Source organism: Galleria mellonella, unplaced genomic scaffold, assembly GCF_026898425.1.
Source record: "Galleria mellonella isolate WM207_F2 unplaced genomic scaffold, CSIRO_AGI_GalMel_v1 utg32, whole genome shotgun sequence".
NCBI lineage: Eukaryota > Metazoa > Arthropoda > Insecta > Lepidoptera > Pyralidae > Galleria > Galleria mellonella.
In genome coordinates, this window is record NW_026442075.1 from 8,696,530 (window position 1) to 8,720,407 (window position 23,878).

General features: G+C 33.9%; 1 protein-coding gene across 1 annotated transcript; it reads left to right on the forward strand.

The window, feature by feature from the left end:
• Window positions 1–1,628: 1,628 nt before the first annotated feature.
• On the forward strand, window positions 1,629–22,650 carry LOC113510789 (ras GTPase-activating protein 1). The gene is made up of 19 exons (XM_052896239.1): window positions 1,629–2,123; window positions 3,463–3,576; window positions 4,946–5,018; window positions 5,434–5,587; window positions 6,092–6,216; window positions 8,405–8,747; window positions 9,224–9,517; window positions 9,721–9,891; window positions 10,868–11,043; window positions 12,761–12,833; window positions 13,186–13,304; window positions 13,521–13,651; window positions 15,083–15,252; window positions 15,816–15,944; window positions 16,275–16,404; window positions 17,819–17,973; window positions 18,752–18,884; window positions 19,524–19,697; window positions 20,002–22,650. Exons 1-18 carry the CDS (start codon window positions 1,967–1,969, stop codon window positions 19,673–19,675), a joined length of 2,799 nt encoding a protein of 932 aa, XP_052752199.1. The 5' UTR covers window positions 1,629–1,966; the 3' UTR covers window positions 19,676–19,697; window positions 20,002–22,650.
• Window positions 22,651–23,878: the final 1,228 nt, after the last annotated feature.

Genomic DNA, 23,878 nt, shown 5'->3' on the forward strand with positions numbered 1-23,878 from the left:
GCTAAATGTAAAAAATATCGTGTTGCATTTTAAGTTTAAATTCTTAATGGTGCTTTGTTAATCCTTATCCAAATAAACATGGTACTACAGTCTCTCCAGCGGTACCAGCTTGACTATAGATATATTAAAGTATTGAAGTGTAGGTACATTACGGCTACGATGTCTATCTGAGTACAGAACCAGAGTATGAAACCCATCGCAGTGTCAAATAAAATAGAGTGACGTCATATTCCTGAAACTCTTTGCAGCTGCATTGGAAAATGTTTTTAAATTCTTGGACTGGAAAAGATATGGTATAAACATTAATAGCGAAGACGTCACTCACCTTCGATTTGCCGATAACATAGTAATCATGGCAGAATCCCTGAAGAATTTGAATTGATAGAAATAAGTTCATTTTCATATAGATATAAACTACTGGCCGGTTGTAATTTAAAAAAGATATAGTTTTTAAATTGACACACTCTTAAAAACAATTTTTGCTTTCTGTATCTTGTGTTAGATTTTATCGTACTTTTATATTGTGTTTATCCTATCCCCTTCTACTACGGAAATATTAGCTGATATTTCAAGCTAAATACCAACATAATTTTTTTTATACAACTTAGAATGGCAAACAAGCTGATGGAAAGTGGTAACCGTCGCCTATATACTGTTTCGCCCATGATACCCCCATGCGTTGTCATTCCTGAGGACTCAGATGTTATTCCTCTGTACCTGAAGTTTAGAACTTCGCAAAGGTAGACGCAGTGGATTATAAGATCATTCATGCACTCTGAAGCGTTTAACTTAATAATTAAAAAGAGATAAAATTTAAACAACTTTATTTTCTATGTCTCAAAATCAACAAGGACAGTAGTCATGGAAACTAGAACTAATTTACCAAGATAAGTCACATCACTAACATAGATCAAGTAATAGTATTTATGATCTCAAAAATACCTATCTATTACAGTACCCAATAAATTCACGCCATATCCCACCCTTCAAATCGAAACACAGCCAAGCAAACACAGCTGCGGTTGAAACACGAATGGGACAGAGATACCCAAGCAATCGACTTTTGTACAAAGTCTCCTTCTGGTAATGGAATACTGTGGTCAATGTGCTTCTCAACAAGTAGGTCTTAAGATGAACACGGACAAGACTAAAATCATGTTTAAAATCCATGTTACACCGGTCTATGTCTGTCCATGTCCTATACCGGTTATGATTGAGAACATTACGCTTGAAGTTGTCGACGAGTATGTATACCTGTAAACAATATATGAATATATTTGTTCAAGGGCAAAGGAATTGTTAGTAATGAGGTTTAACTGATTCATTGATGTCAATACATCATCTCAGGTCAACCTCCACGTGGTTCCGCCTGGAAACCATCACGGTTAATTCTTATTCAATGCATCATGGTGAGCCAACAGACCTGTATTTATTCTCACCTATCATCTTCCACTAATGTCTCGTCGGTGTATACCGATATAGCCGACGAGGTGGATTACTATTCCATTTTCATCCATTTAAAAACAACAATCCCTTTCTTCCTAATGTCATAATAGGAATAGTAAGCCACAGTCCTATATATTCTACTCTGTGGTCTGTCGTATCTATGGTTCGACATCTATTTATAATCTGTGTTAAACTGTGTAGTTATGAATGGGGGCGTATCATCATTGTAACTAAATCTTAATCTTTTAAATATATTTCATTTGTTTAGTGAAAACAAATTAATACTTTTATGATTTAGGATGAAGATTTATTTTTACATTATTTTATATTTCCGTTTTAATAATTATAACTATTTTCAATATCTTTCATACTAATTTTGATAAATATTTTTTTGTATATTTTGTAAACACGGTGGTGAATATTTTTGAATTTAAATGAATTTTACTCTAAGTATGAGTCACGGAGTTGAATAATATTGTAACAAAATTGATAAATATATCGTAATATATAATAATAAAAAATGGCTGATATGATTCGTGGGATGGGGGCCCCAATTGGACCCCCAGTAAAGGATAAGTTGGGTTCGCCTTCCACCGAGTCTGAAGAAGGAGGTGGTGATTTAGCAGAACTTGCTGCAGATCTTGAATTAGATGAAGCTGATGGGCCCAGTACTAATGGTCAGTAATTTTGTTGTATCCAAAATTTAAGCAGGTATAAACGAATCCATGATCCGTAAATTATGATTTAATACTTGGTAATAATGAAGCATTATTCTGTACATTAAAAAAAAATTCTATTACATGAAAATAATTATTCTAAAGACCAGTATAAACAATTATTTTAGAAGAATTTCTTTACGTTCAGTTCTTGATGATATAATTGGTCCATTGTTAATTATTTTTATAATTCATATAATTGAAGTTGTGGAGATGTTAATTTGATACTTAAATTATTGTCTTAATAGCTTGTATGTTATAGGTAGTTTCTTAGTTTTAAATATTGCTAACAATCACAATTTCACCTTGTATTTACACACTATATTAAAACCTAAGGTTTGGTATTAAATTTCTATATTTACTATGTATTCACTTAAATTTTTTTCTTACCATGCATATCTACATTATTTTTGTTGTACCCATGTGAGAGTCACTAAACACTATCAATCTTGAAAAGTAAGGTGTTATTAGTGGCCTAGTAATTTTATGACTCTTTTAACAGAAACAATCATATAAGCCTAACTGCATTAGGCAGCAGAATAATGAGTTTGAGAGTGATATCCAAGAAGACAGTTTTGTACAGTCATTCTTTGTTATATTTTTTCCTAGTGTTTAATGCCTAATATTAAATACAAAAAATAAGTTTAATAGCAGCAATAACAACACTAAAATGTAGAAGAATTTATATGTACTCTGATATTGTAATTGCTAGATGTATGTATTAATTTTTTAGTCCTCAAACTAGGTTATTCTTTGTTGCCTAATACCTGTTTTATTTATATTTGTTTTATTACATTATTAGCTTAAAGTATAATATTTTTAAGTACTTTAATAGATTTATTATGTAGCCCTCTGTATTTATTTGTCATATAAGCTCATTTTAATTTTATCTGTATATATTTATTAGAAATTATATAATAATTTACTATATATATATTATGTACAATAGTGTATTCCAATTTTTTCAATTTATAAATTATATAATAATTAAAAGAGAACTGTTGTATTTCTTGTAGATTCTTCTCAACAGATAAAAATATTCTAAACCAAGTAGTAGAATAGTAAAAAGTTACAATGTGAAAGTTCTTGAGATTAAGTTTATTTAAATAAAGATTATTTTTATATTATCTTGCTTCAGTTTTTGTCATTATACTCCATAAAGCTTCAGCAATAACATTAACTACCTTTTTTCCCCATTACTTTTTTTTTATAATATTGTACTAGTATACAGATAATTATAGAAATAAAAGACAAATTAGATTGATTATATTGCATAAGTTCTGCATATATATTTTATCAGGTGAACGGCAAGCAGTGCTTGCACCCCCAGAAACTGAATGGTATCATGGCCGATTGGACAGATATACCTCTGAAGAAAGATTATGGGCTGCTGGAAAACTGGGAAGTTACTTAGGTATATGAATGTGTTAATTATATTACATTATTTCAATTGTAACTTTAACACTTTTTTGTTATAATACTACTTAATACTAATATTTCAATGGGTATTTTAATTTCAAGTTTTCCAATAGTTATTGGATAGTGAAGGGGGGGGGTGGATGTTACCGAAGGGGGGGGCAGCAATAACGACTTACCATGTGCAGGGGGTTGATGCAAGCAGGTGGCTCAGCACTGATCCTTATGACAGTCCATAGAAGAAGTCCCTATGTTCAGCTGTGGTGAATAAATTATAGCTGAATAAATATTAATGATGGAGCTGTAAATAATTGCTAGATATTTTAAAACACTTTTCACCATATTTTTAATGTTGTAAGTAGTAAGATCCAGTCATTACAAGACAATAATGTAATTAATAGTTTAACATTTCCCATGGCTTTTTATGGGTATGTGTTGTAATTTTATGTACAAAAGTGAGATTTTTCCACGAGGGCTCAACATTGTTGAATTCACAAGTAATTAAAATACGTAAAAAGTTATAAATGCTACCTTTATTTTCTTTTCATGTTAAGACTATATAATTAAATAATACTTGTTCTTTGTTTATTCTGAAAAGAAATCAGGTGGTCTACCATGAAATGAAATTCCGAAATTTCGGGCTCAATTTCGTGTTTTTGTTCGTATCAAAATCGACCCAGTAAATGGAGCTTAACATTTCGTTCATCATAAATCCTATTCTAATAGTCCAAAGGAACGATATTTTAACATTTTTAATAATTTTAAACAGCATGTGTTATGTAATTTTAACATCAAATTTCTGTTTCGTTCGTCTCCGTAATTTCGGAAAAGATTTCATGGTAGGTCCTCAGCCTTCTGCATCGTGTTCTATAAATGGTCAAAAAATTCTTTGTTCTCCTCCATTTGTTTTCGGTACTCTTAATTAGCTTGAATTAAAATATCCCTTGTGTTCCTTAACACACCAGAGGGAGACTTTGTACAAAAGTCGATTGCTTGGGTACCTCTGTCGCATTCGTGTTTCAACCGTGAAGCAGTTGTGTTTGCATGGCTGTGTTTCAGTTTGAAGGGTGGGATATGGCGTGAATTTACTGGGTACAGAGGAATAACACCTGAGTCCGCAGAAATGGCAACGCATGGGGGGTATCATGGGCGAAACAGTATACTCTGTTATGTCCATGGTACTGCTCATGTCTATAGTCGACGGTTACTACTTTCCATCAGGTGGGCCGTCAGCTTGTTTGCCATTCTAAGTTCTATAAAAAAAAAAAAACACTTATTATTACATACAAGAGATTGTTCATTAGTATATTAAAATTTAATGAGTAACAACCTGGAACTTTTACAACATCTTTTTCTTTACCTTGTAGTTCGGGAAAGTGATAGAAAGCCAGGGTCATATGTGCTGAGTTACTTGGGTCGCACTGGAATGAACCACTTCAGGTATATTTTTTATATATCATTATGATTACCGTATGTTAAGTTTCACTAGTTAACTAAGAACTTTAAGGTCTTAGCCTAGTTTTCTGTTCAACTGAATATGTATTTTTTATGTGTACGAGACAGAGAAAGGAAAAATGGTCCCTGTGTGTAGTCTATTCAGAACAGAATATATATATATATATATATATATATATATATATATATATATATATATATGGAAATTTTAATGTAAGTGAAGTAATATATTAGATGATTTCCGCAACTTCGTGTCATTTTTATGTATGATCCATCCTTGGCATGAAATATAAGATAGGCAGATAAACTAATATCTGTCTTAATTTCATGCATAACAGTAGCATTTTAGACATATTTACCAAATGACAAATATTTAAGCAATTATTATTTTAATTCTTAGAATAACAGCAGTGTGTGGCGACTATTATATCGGTGGTCGTCAGTTTGATTCGCTGGCAGAGTTGGTTGGCTTTTACAGTCATTGTTCCGATTTGTTGAAACGAGAGCGACTAGTCGAGCCTGTTCCACCTCCCGAACCGGTTAATGATAAAAAGGTAGGTAATTGTAGATGCAACTTTATAAAAATTCAGTTCATTTGTTCAAATAAATCTTGTGGCTGAAATACTTCCATGCCGCAAACTATAAAATGTTTCAGTTTATGAAATATATTTTTTTATTTCACGTCATGCTATTTTAGAAAATTGATTTCTGTAAATTGGGTTGATACTGGTTGAGGCTCAAAATGTTTGCTAAATCTATTAGTAGGATGATACTAGTAGTTAGTTTGAAAATTATTTGACGCTAAATATTCACTTACGGTTTACAATTTTATGCTCTTATATTTTTATATATATATATATATATTATTAATTAAAAACAAAAAATAAATTATAAACGTGCAGGAATTTCAGGGTGATCACCAACTTATGTCTTAACAAAATACGAGACAAGCACAGATACAAAACTTAACGATTGCAAAAAATAAACCGGAATCATTTCAGTATTAACCATCTCGTTATCTTTTGTATAAAGTAATAATTATTGAACTTTGATTGCAGAGAGTTGTAGCAATACTACCATATACCAAAATGCCGGATACTGATGAGCTTACATTCCAAAAGGGCGATATATTTTTTGTTCACAACGATATGGGAGATGGTTGGCTGTGGGTCACAGCACACAGGTAACGTATATTAATAATAAATTTGACAGATCTAGATATATATTACTTATTTCAATGTTATAAATGTTATTTATTACCGGTGAATCCCCTGCATAATACTTTTTTATTTAAATTTTATTTAGAAATTTCGAATCGAAACTTAGAGTATATGTTTAGTGTCTTAGGTTAAAAAATGGACGCACAAAATACCTGATGTGATGGTATATTTTTAAATATCTATGGTCTGGTTTGATGGTAAGTGGTTACCGAAATCTATGGACACCTGCAATACTAAAGGCAGTGCGTGTCTTATAATGTTAACTTCGAGTTTCTAATTGCTCATTGTTTGAATTACTTTGAAACCATGTTACCGAATTATAGTGATCGGCAGGCGCGATAAAATTTTAATATTCTACTGGCGGAAAATTAGTAAACCTGCCACTGGCAAACGTATTAAAAAATAATACAGAATATAAAATGGCCATTTGACCAAGTTGCCAATAATATAGTTCTATAAAAAAAGTACGAATTTTAATTTAGAATGGCTAAAAAAGTTTTATCAGGGTCGGCAGAATGGTACTCATTACCGATAACATTTCTAATGTGGCAGTCATCTATAGGCTTGGTAAAAAAAAAAAATCATGAGACGGCGCCTTTAACTGCTTAAAAGAAAAAAAAATACTAACATTTATCTGAATTATTAGTAAGTATACATATTACAGTAACATTATTAACAACTGCGTTTAGAGTTATTCAAGGCAACAGTTATCAAATCAGTATTTTCCTGTAGCTTTATTAATTAATAACTTTGGATTTCACTGTACTGTATTGTATTAATAAATTAGTCATTGTTAACATCTCGCCTTGGCTTCAAAATATTTCCGTTGTTGGATATGCCTTTTAATATTTATAATATATGTAATAAAATGTATGTATTTATTAACGATTGTTATCGTGGATAAACATTTGAGATTTGTTGTTATTGGGAATATAACACTCGACATGCCTTTTTGTCTACATTTCACTAACCAATATTTAAATATAATGGACTAGGGGACGCCTACCGGTGACTTTCAGGTTGTTCTCAATTCGTTTGTTAACATTGTTTATTTACTATGATCGAAGAGCGATGAGTAAAAATTTTATGTATAAAAAAAAGATATTAATTTTTTTATTGCCGGCCAGATTTAAACTCACAACTTTTTAAGTCTACAAATCAAGATACTAAACTACTAACCACGCTACTCTTACTACTCTTTGTTCTCGTAGTAATATTTATGTATTATTGTTGTCAATAACACAATATTCATAATCAAATAGGATATATAAAACTGTGTAAATAAATTGCGTTTTATATGTTATTCTAAATCTACAGCTACTTTCATTATGCCTATTCTAATAAAAATAATTAAGAAATTCTCGAAGTACTGTCACACAACAATTAACATATTTTTAGACAATGTCTTTGTTCTAGAAAGGTTCAATTACGTAGTGTTATAGAGTCTCTAATCTAGAATTATTTTATCTAACCTCAAATATTGGCAGATAATAGGAATAGAAAAAATACACAAAGCTATCTTATCTGTATTTTTATTGGATGATAATGGAATGGTAACTTCGCCTGCGCTAGCGGTATATGTTGGTGGGGTACCAGTGAGGGATGATTAGTGAGGATGAAAAGTCAGGTTAGTTAGCCCATCGTAATTAACACATCTGGAGTTCAGCATGTTGATTTCCAGGGGGACCACTTTGATGTCCACCTGACAGGGTATATTGCTAGCAATGGCACAGATAGTTCTCATTATATATATGATGAGTTAGTAGTTTTAATAGGAATTAATATTTTATTGAAACATCTATAAAAGCCTAACAGCGGTTGCCAACCCGCTTGCCAATCGTGGCAACTACTAGCTAAACTCCCCGTATGAGGTAGGTTTATGTTCAGCACTGGACAGTTAATAGCTGAAATAATAATAAATTAACAGTTTATTTGTAATCATTTACTTATAATTTTAATACTGTTTGTTTTGTTAACTCCCTCTTAATTTGCATTTGATGGTGCGATAGTGTGCTCGCTAATAGTCTAATCGCTATACTATCAAAATCGTCTATCTTTACGCCAGGTTCCTTACGGAAAAGGCGCAGAGAAGGCCTTGTTAGCAAACAATATTTTTTATTTCTTTTAACCTGATATTATCTTATTATCCAGAACGGGGGAACAAGGAATGATCTTCAGGGAGTTAGTCGAAGATCTCGACCCATCAATCGATCCGAACACGGTGTTCTCATGGTTTCATCCGAATTGCACCAAGAGTGAAGCCGTAGATATGCTAGTCAAGGCTGGTCCAGGAAGCTTCCTCGTAAGACCTTCGGATAACTCTCCCGGAGATTACTCCCTATTCTTCCACATTAATAATCAGATACAAAGATTCAGGATAGAGAAGAAAGGCGTCAGGTATCTCATGGGAGGCAGGACATTTGAATGCTTGGATGCCGTCATAAACAGATACAGAAAAGAACAGATTGTTGAAGGGCACACCCTTGGTCAGCCAGTAAGTATCTTGATATTTTTTTCTTAGCCCTCGGTCTTAATATTAATTATATCCAGAAAGAGTTAAGAAATAGCCGTAAAAGTATTGTTAACAGTTCGGAAATAAGTCAAGATCTTAAAGTTTAATGATTGGCTCATATAATGTAATGTTTTTTTTTTAACTGTGGCGTCCTTAATAAGCCCTAAGACTGGGCGACTTAGTATACGTTTTCCTGTTCATTGTGCTTTCGTAAAAGGCGACTAAGTCTTAGTTCAGAGTAAATCCAGAGTATGAAAAATGAAAAAACACCATGTACTTTTACTGTCACCAGATGGACTGATGCTAAGCCTGTTCACTGTCAGTTACTAATTATCTATAACATCTGAAAAACGTAAACATTTATACACATATCTTAATAAGTTTAGTTATATTTACTTTATTATTCTTTATTTCTATATATGTTTACGCATCATCTTCAGTGGCATATTTTTCAACAGCTTATAGCGGAAGGCCATCAAATAGAACCACAACAAAACACAACCGGAGCAGCAGCTGAGAAGATTTACGCGACATTACGCGAGTGCCGAGATCAAATAGGACTCAAGAAGATGAAGGGCATAAAGCACCAAGGATATTTGAATAAGAAATCTGATAAAGGTGCTAAGAAATGGAAAGCCCTTTACTTCGTATTGCTGCAAGAGGGGACTGATACACATTTGTACTTTTATGATTCCCCCAAAAGAACAAAACCGAAGGGTTTGATTGATCTCTCATGTGCTTATCTCTACCAGGTATGGAGCTATATATTTAATTAAATACTTACATAATTGTTATTCTAATTTTGTTTGAGAGAAAAATGTCACTTTTTATAGTTTATTATATATTATCTTCCTAAAAGAAATTAGTTTCAAACGAGTATTCATTCTTTTATGAAAATGTACCGTCCCAATTCCTATTATGAATGAATTATGCACAAACTTGCTCCCTATTTTAGGTCCACGAGTCATTATGGGACCGCGAGTTCTGTTTCCAACTGGTAGAGCGTGCCTTACCGTGCCTGTCGACGCACACGTTTCTAGCCGCTAATTCTGCGAGCGAGGAGCGCGCCTGGCTAGAGGCTCTGCGGCCGCTTTGCGTACCGCAACAGGCGAGACACCAGTGCAAGGTTACTTTTTATATTATATAATTTGTGTAAATATTTGTATGATTATAGACAATAATTATGACTTATTCAAAAATTGATTATAGTTAATTTCTGGTATTTATACTTATCAGTTATTTTTTTGATTTGTTTTTTTTTTATATTAAGGGCTTTTAACTTCTTCAGGTATCAGACCTATCATACCCTTAATCGGTTTCTCAGAAAAGATTTTTTCTACTTTTCCTACTTACGGAAAGAAAGGAATTAATGGGTATCAATAATTTGTAAACATGTTTAAAAATTTTTGATTTGGGTTCAGCTAATATAGATTGATTAAGACTAATATTTAATTTATTTAGATATAATGGCGCATGAATTTCTATCTATCCATCCAGTTTATCTGACACTCTAATAGTATATATGTTGCACACTATCGATGGTATCATAAAGTTTACAATGGGGTTATCAGGACATTCTCATTAGTTAACGAAAAATATATTTTTGTGCAATTTAGTAAACGATTGCTTTGAGCTGGTTATTTTAAATCGCTATATTTACAAGTATAAACTGAGAATGTGTGTAGAAAGAATGTGTGTGTGTGTGTGTGTGTGTGTGTGTGTGTGTGTCTATTGTGAAGCGGTTGTATTTGCATGGCTGTGTTTAAGTTTGAAGGGTGGGATATGGCAGTCAATTTATAGGGTACAGAGGAATAACACTTGAGTGTATATAGGAATGGCTACGCATAGGGGGTATTATGGGCGAAACAGTATACTCTGTTAGCCTATGGTACTGCTCATGTCTCTAAGCGACGGTTACCACTTTCCATCAGGTGGGCCGTTAGCTTATTTGTATTTACAACTTAACGTAAACCTCTAACTTCATAATACACGTTCTTATAAAAAAGAACGTGTATTATGGAGTTAGAGACTTCCACGTTAAGTTGTAAATGTTGATTGGCGACTAACGTGGTGTGCGCGCTGGGTGTGCGCGTGCGGTGCAGGTGGCGCGCGTGGTGTGGCTGCGCGCGCTGCGCGTGCGCTGCCTGACGGCGCACCGGCTGCCCGCGCGCCTGGCGCCGCGCCCGCACCTGCGCCTCGCGCTCGGCGCCGCGCCAGTCGCGCGCACGCGCCCGCGGCCTTCGCCCGACCCGCACTGGGACGACGAGTTCGTCTTCGAGTAAGCCACCACCAGCAAACACTACACACTAGGGGGGAAAGGGATTGTTAATAATGGAGACTGAGAATCCCATTGCTAGCAATATACCCAACCAGGTCGACCTCCTCGCGGTTTCCCCTGGAAACTATCATGGTTAATTCCTGATGAATTCAACATGATGAGCTAACTGGCCTGTTTTCATTCTCATCTATCATCCTTCACTGGTGCTCCGCCAGCGTATCCCGTTAGCGCAGGCGGGGCTACCATATCATTTTCACCCATTAAAAAAAAACACTACACACTACACACTACAACAGAGGGAGACTTTGTACAAAGGTCAATTGCTTGTCTACCTTTTTTTTTACAAAACAGGGGGCAAACGAACATGCGGCTAACCTGATGGTAAGTGACTACCGCCGCCCATTGTCACCCACAACACTTAGGGCATTGCAGGTGTGCTGCCGACCTTTTAAAAAGGAATATGCTATTTTCTTGAAGGTTATGTTGTCGTATCGATTCAGAAATACTGCTGCTGGAAGTTGATTCCAAAGAGTAGTTGTGCGTGGGAGAAAGTGCCTTGAAAAACGCACGGCGAAGGACCGACACCTCTGTCCTATTCGTGTTTCTACCGTGAAGCAGTTGTGTTTGCATGGCTGTGTTGCGGTTTGAAGGGTGGGATATGGCGTGAATTTACAGGGTACAGAGGAATAACATCTGAGTCCGCAGAAATGGCAACGCATGGGGGGTATCATGGGCGAAACAGTATACTCTGTTATGTCCATGGTACTGCTCATATCTATAAGTGACAGTTATCACTTTCCATCAGGTGGGGCGTTAGCTTGTTTGCCATTCTAAGTAGTATAAAAAAAAATACTACATCTAGTACAGGTAGTCTATTATTGGGTATCTAAACTTACCTGACGGCGAATGAAAAGAATGAAAAATTGATATAATACAAAGATCGTTGTTGTGACCTTCTAGTAAGTGTTATCACCTGTATCAGCGGGTCATGCTCCTCCATAATCATGAAAATACAAATCGTAGTACCATAAAATTAAAATATAAACATTACATAGTATTAGTAATAAGCGAGTATATAAGCGAGTAAACGCAAACGCAAAGAACGGCGAATGCTGCAAATATCTTGGCCTGCCTTCCGAACTAACGTTTCCATTCTGAACGAACTGAAAATCAGAGAGAGATTATCGTCGATTGTTCAAATACGAATCCTCAAGCACTTCGACCATATCATCCGGAATAAAAACTGTATGAAAAGTCTAATTGTCCAAGGGTCGGTTCATTGTACAAGGCAAACGGTCTCGGGGTAGATCACCAACACAGTAGACTGATCTTATCAAAATTACCACACAGCAGTCTATTGTCGAATACTCTCGCTCGGCTGTGAGCAGAAATAAATAGAAACACATTGCGAAGACCTCAATCGCGAAGAAGGGCTTCATCGACGATCTACTATAATCATAAAACAAATCACGACCACTCTGTTAAGAGTGTACAACTGAAGAGAAACTTACCTAGAATTATGTAGCTCTGAATAAAATTAAAGCTTACATCAAAAAGATTACTAAGTAAAAATACTTAGGTTTCTGGTAAAGATCTAAAACCTTTACCATACAAAGATCTTTAATACTCTTTACAATTAGACAAATTGAGTGCTTGCTTCTCATCTTAGTTGTACAAAAAACCTTATAGAAATTTAATTATTTTTATTTAATTCCAGTGATGTGCCTCCAGATGTGACTTCATTCACTATTACAGTTCATAATACTGGGAAGAGAGGGAAAGAATCTGAGGTGAGTGTTTTATATATGACCAAAAAAATAAAGGTTCCACACTGCGTAACTAATAAGAAACATTCAAGTGTAATGTGAGGTTTTTCTTTTATGTGTTGCCTAATATATAAACATATTACAAAGTATTTTACTTTAGAAGGTTTTTTATAGCTGATATATTATTAAAACACTTGCTTTAAGTACTTTAGAAACACTTGAATATGACTAATCATTTGAATGCTACTATAATTTTTACTAAAACTCATTTGATTAAAGTTGATGCCCTCCTTACTGCCTTTAGTCTTTGTATTTTTTAAACATTATATCATATTGTTTTTAATTGGTTTAATTTAAATTCATATATTATTCATAGGTCGCAGAGTTGACAATAGAACTGGCAAATTTAGCCAACGGTGAAGAGACTGAGGAATGGTACCCTCTAGCAGGCATGACACCAATAGGAGAATGGGGTTCTTTAAGACTGCGTATTAGGTAAGCTGTAATAAAATCTATTTCTAAACAAAAACCAAGCAAATTTAATATAATTAAAATTTCGATTCGAAAATTGGGAGTTAAGTTTTTTGGTAGACACACTGTATCTTTCCATTTTCACACTGTGCAAACCTCCAATTTCTTTTTATATAAAGTTTGTGCAATTATTTCGTCACAATATATATTGCGATATAAAACAACACGAATTCTCTATAGGTATATGCAAGAGTTAGTAATGCCACGCGAAGAATACAATCCTCTCCGTCAGCTATTATTGGAACCTGGATTGCCTGCGGTCAAGGCTTTGGCAGATTTGTGCCGTACTGATAGACAGCCACTTGCAACTTGTAAGTTTTGTTACAGATAGTTTTTTTTTTTAAATGGATGATAATGGAATGGTAACCCCACCCGCTCTATCGGTATACACCGGCGGGGCACCAGTGAAGAATGATAGGTGAGGATGAAGTAGGTCAGTTAGCCCATCGTGACAAATTCAACAAGAAATGTTCACAATGGTTTCCAGGGGGAACCACGTGGAGGTCGACCTAATAAGGTATATTGCTAGCAATGGGGCTGTCAAACTCCATTGCTAACAATCCTTTTCCCCCCTGTTACAGATAGTTGATTATTACAACATACCTATTCATGTATGAGATTGGTTAATAATGTTCTTTTGTTACACTCATTCTATGTATAACTTATGGGTTTAATTTTATCTCTTACTGGTACATTAGATCACCGTTTTGAAATTTTCAGTAAGAAGAATAATTTTTATTCAAGTAAACTTAATTATAAAGCATTTTTAAATAGTTATTTATGATTCTATCTTACATATGCATATCATTTGTTTGTTTCATAAATTCGCAACCTTTGTATCAGTATTTTGGGATCGTCTTTAGTTTAACACGGTAAATAAAGTATTTAGTCAAGTAAACCATTAATTTGCTGTAAAGACCATGAGCCCGTGGGGTCCAGATACAAAGCATTTTTATTAGACGATAGCAATGCGCCTCATCAAGTTTACTGGTGACCCAAGAGCTGGTAATTACTTTGCGAAAAATATAAGTTTAGCAATCCAAAGAGGTAATGCTACCGGTATCTTGGTTACGCTGCCTCGATGTTTGTTTTTTATATAACTTAGAATGGAAAACAAGCTGACAGCCCATCTGATGGAAAGTGGTAACCGTCGCCTATAGACATGAGCAATACCAAGGACATAACACAGTATACTGTTTCGCCCATGATACCCCCCATGCGTTGCCATTCCTGAGGACTCAGATGTTATTTCTCTGTACCCTGTAAATTTACGCCATATCCCACCCTTCAAACCGAAACACAGCTATGCAAACAATTGCTTTACGGTTGAAACACGAATGGGACAGTGGTACCCAAGCAAACGACTTTTGTACAAAGTCTCCCTCTGGTGGTGTGTTGGGAGACTATTTATAATTAATTGTTATTGTATGATTAAAATAAATATATATCAGTAAAAAAAAAAACAAGAAATCAAATAAATATAATGCCATACTTTTAAAGAAAAAATATATTAAACTACACTATCGCCTACAGATTTAGCGGAATTTTAGTGTATTTAATTTCAATTTAATTTCAATTTATTTACTATATTTATTTTAGTTAATAAAGAGAGAATAAAGTTACGAAATCTTAATTATTCTTTCTTCCCGCTACATCCACAGTATACATTATATTTTACCAGCTCTCTTTTCCCCCTATATAAATCTTAAGTTACTAACGGATGCCTTGTTATCCATACTTAGCAATTTTGCACGCGTTCTCCGAATGCGGTCGCGGTGCGGAGCTAGCACGCGAGCTCGCCGGTGCGGAAGTGGCCCGCGAACCTGATCATCGCGCCATGTTCCGCGCGGCATCACTCGCCACCGCTGTCGTCGACCAGTTCATGCATATGCAGTGCAAGCCATTCCTCCAGGTAAACTTTTTTCAATATCATAAATATAGTAATGGTATACGAGTATCCCCTCATAATTATGTTTTGTTATATCTCGTGTCTGTATGCGTAATCCCTTACCCTTGCTGCTCACTCAGCATGTCCTCTACAACTGCCTATAGATATCGTTGTTCCCATCTTTTTCCTATACTACAATGTTGTAATTTTAATTTGTTTTAAATAAAAAAAAATATCAATAAATTTTTATAAGATTTTTTTTTATACTGTTGTGGTAGCAAACGAATATTCGGTCTGTCTGATGGTAAATAGGGTTACCGTAGTCTATGGAAATCTGTGGCACCAGGCATGTCAGGCGCGCGTTGCCGACTTATAAGAAACCTTATTACGCCCTTTTTAAATAATATATAAATTAAATAAATTAAAAACTCAAAAAAGATTAAATAAATTATGAAAAGCTTATTGAGCGAATTCGCTAAACGATTACTTAGAAGACGTAATTAGCATTATTTTGTACACCTATGTGAATTTTAACATTTTTAAAGTGTGGACTGAAACCAGATTCTAACAATAGTGTGTAATTACAGGCTGCGATAGCTGAAACTATTCAGAAATTAATAGATGCAAAGCAGTCCGCCGAGCTGAACCCCACGAAAATGGATTCGCCCGAAGACGCATGCAATAATGCTGAGTTTTTACTTATGATTCTCGATCAGGTAAAATTAGTTTTATTGTTTTCATTACTATCGTTTTTATCTTTCTTTCAGAATAATACTCTTAGCTTTGTATAGGTAAATTAAGTGTTAATACAATAATACAAGATGTGATAATGTGTGCCATGTTCTTATTAAACTTTTTAGTTGTTTAAACGTGATTAAGTAATAAATATGTGGATATTTTTGCACATTTTCATATTTATAATATTAATAAGATTTTTAAAATTGCATAACATTAAAAATTTATATATAGAGTAGTAGTAGTAAAAGACGATCAATTTTATACATATCAATAAATTCGTTATAATGTGTACGGTGTGTGATGTGCAGATCACGCTATCGATATTCACGTCGCCGGAGGCGTGCCCGCGGCCGCTGCGCTACCTGTGCGGCTGCCTGCAGCGCGCCGCCGTCGCCAAGTGGCCCAACGAGCGCTTCGTGCGCACCCGCGTCGTGTCCGGTAACTGCACGAACACCCACATCCGCCCTCATACTCATCCTCACACTCATCTCGCACTCATCCTCACACTCATCTCGCACTCATCCTCACACTCGTCTCACACTCATCCTCACACTCATCTTGCACTCATCCTCACACTCATCTCACACTCATCCTCACACTCGTCTCACACTCATCTCACACTCATCTCACACTCATCCTCACACTCATCCTCACACTCATCCTCACACTCATCTCGCACTCATCCTCACACTCGTCTCACACTCATCCTCACACTCGTCCTCACACTCATCTCACACTCATCCTCACACTCATCTCGCACTCATCCTCACACTCGTCTCACACTCATCCTCACACTCGTCTCACACTCATCTCACACTCATCTCACACTCATCCTCACACTCATCTCGCACTCATCCTCACACTCGTCTCACACTCATCCTCACACTCGTCTCACACTCATCTCACACTCATCCTCACACTCATCTCGCACTCATCCTCACACTCGTCTCACACTCATCCTCACACTCATCTCACACTCATCCTCACACTCATCTCGCACTCATCCTCACACTCGTCTCACACTCATCCTCACACTCATCTCGCACTCATCCTCACACTCATCTCACACTCATCCTCACACTCGTCTCACATTCATCTCACACTCATCCTCACACTCATCCTCACACTCATCTCACACTCATACTCACACTCCGCAGCCAATTACAATGATGAAAATATATTTCACATTCAAAAGAAACAACCAAAGAAGTTAGTAGTGTAATCTAAATGTCACCGAGAAATACATTTACATTACATACTTTATCAACTATTGTCACTAACTATATTCACATTGATATATCGCTGCTATTACCTCCCTATATTTTCATTCGCTTTTTCAAAACTAAAAAGTAGGGGCAGTAGGGCTAGGTAATATTGTAAACTGTATGCTACTTGCATTTGTACCGTGTAATTACTGTAAAATACCAGTATAAGAGAAAAGAACTAGACATAATGAAGTCGCTTAGTCAGCGTATTAATATAATTATAGCATATAATTAAAAATTCTTTTATTAAATAAGCCCATATTCAGCGCGACATTACTATGATAATAATAACATTGCCATGTGGTTTCGGCATAGAATGGACCACCCTTTCTTTCTTATGGGCATCGTAAGTTGAGTCTTTCAACTAAAGAAACTAATAGTAGAGGAAGGAACTTAATAGTAGAGGAATGAGCAGCAGTGTCCCTCTTAAAACATCACTAAAAGCCTAAATGCGGTTGCCAACTCGCCTTCCAAACGTGGCACATATACGTTTAGCAGTAGACAGTTAACGGCTGATATGATTATAATAATAATAAATACTATCCGCACGTGGCGATTTTAAAATATATTTTATGGTAACGCGGTAGGTTTCATTTTCTTGCGGCTGATCTGCCCGGCGCTGGTGGAGCCGCGCGCGTGGGGACTGGTGGCGGCCGCGCCGCCTCCTCACGCGCAGCGCTCGTTGCTCATGGTTGCCAAGTGTCTGCAGAACCTCGCCAACCTCGTCGAGTTCGGCGCCAAGGTAACATTAATGTAACCGTATTATAATGAGCTGCATTACGCTAGCGTCCCATGCAACGTATTATTAGATGATAATCATCCACGACGGAATACAAATGTATCAAATTGCGTACAGCTTTATGTCGTCATCGCATGTACCACCGTGGAACTGACATATTTGGTGTCTGTTAATTCGTTATTGCGCCGATTTATGGTTCGCGTTGTCTTATGTCGTAGGTTGCTATTCATGCGCACGAAGATATGCTGAATGTAGCAATAGTCTTATAAAGTCACTTTTATATTAAGTGGTACAATTTTATACTTAAAAAGTAACTATAATTACTATGCATATGTACAATTAAATAAGGACGCCTTTGTTTTACGTTGACGATAATATCACAGTGACATATTATACATACATATACATCGTCACTGTGACGTGTACAGAATATTAAAAAAATATTAATCTTATAAAAAATTAAAAATTTCAAACCTGTTTTTTTAGTGTATATTGTCATTTTCTTGTATCATACCGGATTTATCACATATGAAAACGACAAAACATGGGTAGCTAAATTAGTTTTAGTGATGTTGGAAGTTTCTGTGAATAAAGGGGCCAAAGAAGACGATAAGTGTCATATTATCATACATTATAATTATGTTTATTCACTACTTACCTGTATTCCGATAAAATTGATAACTATAAGGTCTTCTCGTCTATTATAAACAATTAAACGAACATTAATGCAGTTTGAATTTTCATGTCAAATATTAGGAATATAATGCAATTTTAATTCCAGGAGCCGTATATGGAAGTGGTCAATCCATTTATTCTGAAGAACAAGGAACGCATGGTCGTATTTTTGGACCAGCTGAGCAATGTGCCTGACCCAGGAAATCCTCCGCCTAATACCAATAATAACTTCGATATTGGTAAGCATATTTGTATTATTACTATTTATCTGTCTGTTTTTATTTAAAATAAGCTGTCAAAATATACTCATACTTTTGATATTATAGGACATTTCAGTTTTTGTGAATAAATTTACATTGAATTTTTTTACGCAACTTAGAATGGCAATCAAGTTGACGGCCCTCCTGATGGAAAATGGCAACTGTCGCCTATGGATATGGACATTACAGAGTAATATACTCTGTCTGTGTGTTGCCCATGATACTCCTCATGCGTTGCTATTCCCGAGGACTAAGATATTATGCCTTAGTACTCTGTAATTTTACTTCCATCCTTCAAATCGAAACAGCCATTCAAACAAAACTGCTTCACGGCAGATAAGACCAGGAGATACCCAAGTAAACGACTTTTGTACAAAGTACCAGGGAGTACTATCAATATTTATCATAGTCAGACACTGATCTAGGGAGGCACCAACAGGACAAATGCCCAGAGCAGTAAAATTATTTCATTGTTCATTTATTGTAAGCGTTAAAATTTTATTTTTGTATGGAGCAGCAAAATTAATTAAAATGTACCAATGTAGATTGACTACAGTACACGAATGTTGTGATCATATTTAGAATAGTTATGTAATAGTGTTATATATTTTTTAACAGCTAAAGAACTAGCAACCCTTCATCACATCTGTGTATCGCATCTGACTGAGCTGCAGGCCTTAGCGAAAACTCAACCGGCCATCCGGAAACTGGTTACAGTAACAGAGATGCTCACCAAACACAAGCACAAGTATCTGGAGATGATCAGATAGGATACGCCTACACACAATACAGGTATCTAAACAATCGGTGCCACAAAATAATACCAATTGCTAGGTATCTTTGAAGTACAATAGTTTGTGCTATGAGAAGTAATATATGAAACATTTGGAATTATACAGAACAACGCATCTACTATTATGATACATAATCGTCGAATAAGTTTTGAGATAACACGAAAAATGGGAATTTTATATTTATATACTCCTTACAATGTTTTTTACTTATTACAATTTTGTAGTATTTTTTTTCACTGATACTTCCATGTTAATTTTGGATTTTATCTTCCTTATCCTTTATCTTAAATTATTGATTTCAGGGTAACAGGCCGTAACTGCATTTGCAGCGGTAGTGTAGTCATAACTTCACGAGGTCTCCGGCATAGGAGTAAGATAATTCTTTAGTCGTATATGCGTAGTCATTGTTAGCTGGTTAGCATATGAGCGTTATGTTGCGTTCTGCATTTGGAATAATTTTTGTGCTTCCTCGTGCCAAACTTGTATTTGGGCTTCAATATTCAGCGCAACAATGCTGGATGCTGTATTTGGGATAAAATAATGTTATTCACCCAAAATTGCCTAATTTTTTTGTAATTTCGACTTTTTGTAAATGATTTTGTTGATGAAATTTTTCCAACAATATTTTACATATAGACATATGTTATTATTATTACGCTATCGAAAATATAAAATTTGTTGTATCCGGCGACATTACCCTCGTGAATCAGTATATAAAGTGTCTTATGTGCTATGTTAGGATATAACTTGCTCGTGTACCACATTTCAATTAAATTTATTCAACCTTTAATAATGATTAAATAAATAATAGTCAATCATTACTGAATAATAACAATACATCTTTAAAAATTTCACCATTTGTGATACTAGTAGGATATAGAGTGCAATGAAATCGAAATCATTATTATCTTTTAATTTTTGCATTTTTCTCTAAGAAATGTGGATTTAAGAATGACCAAAAACCTTTCATACTAACACAGCACGTTCTCCTATCAAATTAGTATAGATTTCTCTAAAGTTTTTTGTTGCATTTACATCTCTTATATCCACTTTTTTTTTGTGAAGATGTTCCGTTTTCTTGTACACTCCCTTAAAATGTTATTGATTAAGCTAGAAATAAATAAGATATCCATAAATATACATGATACTAAAAAACATTAACACTACTGATACTGAAAGTGCATTTCTAGCTTAGTTAATTCATTTTCATACAATTCTATATATTTGATAGCGTTAATATGAACATTAATTATAGCATCAATTATAGTTGATGCCATATATGAAATATTATAATTTCATACATAGAATCAATTATAATTTATTATATTTAGTATATAATTTAAGCTTTTTCCGAATTGGTACCTAATTTAAAAAGAAGACAAAGTTCGATAAAGAGACATGTATATAACAGAACCTTTGACGAACAAAATTTAATTAATTAACTAACACAGTTACATATTTTCAAATGTAGGAAAACATTGCCATCAGGCAAAATTACAATCTTATTTTAATGAAAGCATCACAAACGGCTGAATTATTTATTGTAATACATTTCATATTTAGTTGGTTCAGCAATCCATTAATATTTGTTACAATAAAGTATTAATTTAAACATCTATTTTAGATTTTAAAGTAATCCTTTTATATATATGCATCAATTAAAATTTATATTAAAGTATTATTATTCTCAGTTAATATTACACTAGGTCAACACGTACAAGCATTTATGTTTTTAGCATTTAATCAACCAAGTTGGGCATTGTGCACCAATTTGTGTTGAAGCATACTTGCTAAAATGAAAGTGTAAACATTAACATGCTTGTACATGTTCGCCACCTCTTATATTAGTACATGTAATCCTAGATATAGTTTTAGCTTAATGTTTTGACCATCACTCATAAGACACCAAAAATGTACTAGTGAATATATGAATGTGATAGATGAGGGTCATAGAATGGTGTTCTTTATAAAATTGATCTATAAATGTGACAATGCACATACAATTAATGCAGTGCACCATGATTATAATTATTAATTCTCTGTGATAATTATTAATTATTCCTTCTTGAATAATAATTGCATTTTTCTGTGATTTTATTAAAATTTTGATTTTATGTTAACATAATTTTACCATTTTTATGTTCTGTGACGTTATTTATTTATTCTGACACTAAATAGTGTCAATCGAAATCGATAAGGAAGTATTTTTGTTGTAAACTTCTATGATTAATTAAATTTCGAGATCTTCCTTCTTTTCCCCTTGCTCAAATAACATTATAGTCGATGGTTTATATTTCTAGTGCCATATAAATTCGTACTTATTTTATTGTAATCTATTTGCACTATTAGCTTTCATGCATCACAATTTAATATATTTAATGTTGGGCATTATAATAAAGTGTCACAGTTGAGCTCGATTTTTTAACGTGGTTCATGTGAGTAATTTTTTATTTTCAATTTATTTTTACTAATTTCGCATAAAGAACTGAACTAGTATGAACAAAGATTTTTGTATTAATTAGAGTACATATTTAATTTAATTATAAGGATGTATATTGTAGTTGTTTATTAACGACTTTACACACAATTTTGCGGCACTACTAATAATCGCAGCGAGTATGGACACACTCCATTTTACAAAAGTATCACGGTAGTAAATATATCTAGTCTTTGGTATGGGTGTAACCACCAACACTGCTTTGTTATAGTTCTCCATGCTACTGCCACTGAAGGAGGCGAAAATCTTTACAGATTTTTAAACTTTCTGTTTCTTTGAATTTAATTTATAATCCTTTTATTCGCCTTTGAGTATCAAACTTTGAACTAATTCATAGTTATTAGCGGCCTTATCCTGAGTAAAATAAGCTGATACATTCAGATTTTTATTGGATTTTTATCAATAATTATTTTTACCAATGAAGCATAACGTATTAAATTCTCTATGTAAATTATTTATAATTTTTTTTTATACATTACATTATGATAAATTGTTTAGATTGTGTGTAGCATCCATGTTATGCATTATATTTTCATTTAAATATAAATTTTCTTACATAATAATTAAGTTTATAAATTGTGCTAAGATATGTAATCAGTATAATCATAATGCATTTATTTTTCTTTTGGAACCCTTATTACCTATTCATATATGTATATATAATAGTGTGTTAGTTTCTATTTAGTTATAGAACAACCCAATTATAATTATTAATTAGCAATCTATTTTAAAATGTAGACCTTTTATTGTTTTGGTATTAACATGGTAGTCGCTCAAGTAAATGTACTCTATAGGTATATCTGCAATAGTAATTATGATGTAATTAACGCTAATCAATGCATCGAAGTTGATAACGTTCATTTATTTATTTAGAGTTAGCTTGTAGGTCTAGTGAAAGTGTCGTCGCCGTATTTAAGTGTGTTATTTAGCTTATTATAGGGACAATGTCTAGACTGATTTACGCTCCAATTAGAGTTGTTAGTATTTATAATATAATGCACTAGATTTTCCACGAAATTGTAACAAAAAGTGATAATATTGCAATATTCGGCCCATTTGATATACAAATTTTGATACTGAAATTCAAAGATTATATCCATAATATAGAGTACCTAATACTGTTAATATTTTGAAACATTTTACAGAATATCAGTTGCTTTGTTTTTAATACCACAGTAATTATTTGTGATCATTGTACTTGGAATTGCAATTGATGGAATATTATTTATGCAAGTGTAAGTTATATATTCTATTATTATTTTTATAAATGAATAGGTTTTAATTTTCCAATTTTATCAAAAAGATTTAATCCAATGCAATATATATTTCATATACATAATAAACTTTAATGATAAAGCACAGACTTCACAATATTGCACTTGTTAATATCTGCATGTTGCCAGAACTGTTGGCTATCTATGCATTTTTTTATTACATATATATGGGGAGTCAAATATAATAGCAGTTTAACCCCAATTTCCACCCAAATACATGATACAAAACATATATTGTTTAAAACATGTGCTTTGGGGGAAATGGTTAGTGATATCATATATGACAAGCAAAAATTGTTTTATACATGTATCACATGTTCATGATGTATGTTTTGATAGAAACATGGTGTTACATAATAATTATAACAATGTATGAGTTATTAAATACCAAATTATTAGTTCCGATTT

Bases quoted from the DNA above. Each gene is read 5' to 3' on its own strand.
- LOC113510789 (XM_052896239.1), top strand. From the start codon at position 1,967: ATGGCTGATATGATTCGTGGGATGGGGGCCCCAATTGGACCCCCAGTA. The intron at 11,044-12,760 runs GTAAGCCACCAC...ATTTAATTCCAG, and splicing joins GACGACGAGTTCGTCTTCGA to TGATGTGCCTCCAGATGTGA. The intron at 13,305-13,520 runs GTAAGCTGTAAT...AATTCTCTATAG, and splicing joins TCTTTAAGACTGCGTATTAG to GTATATGCAAGAGTTAGTAA.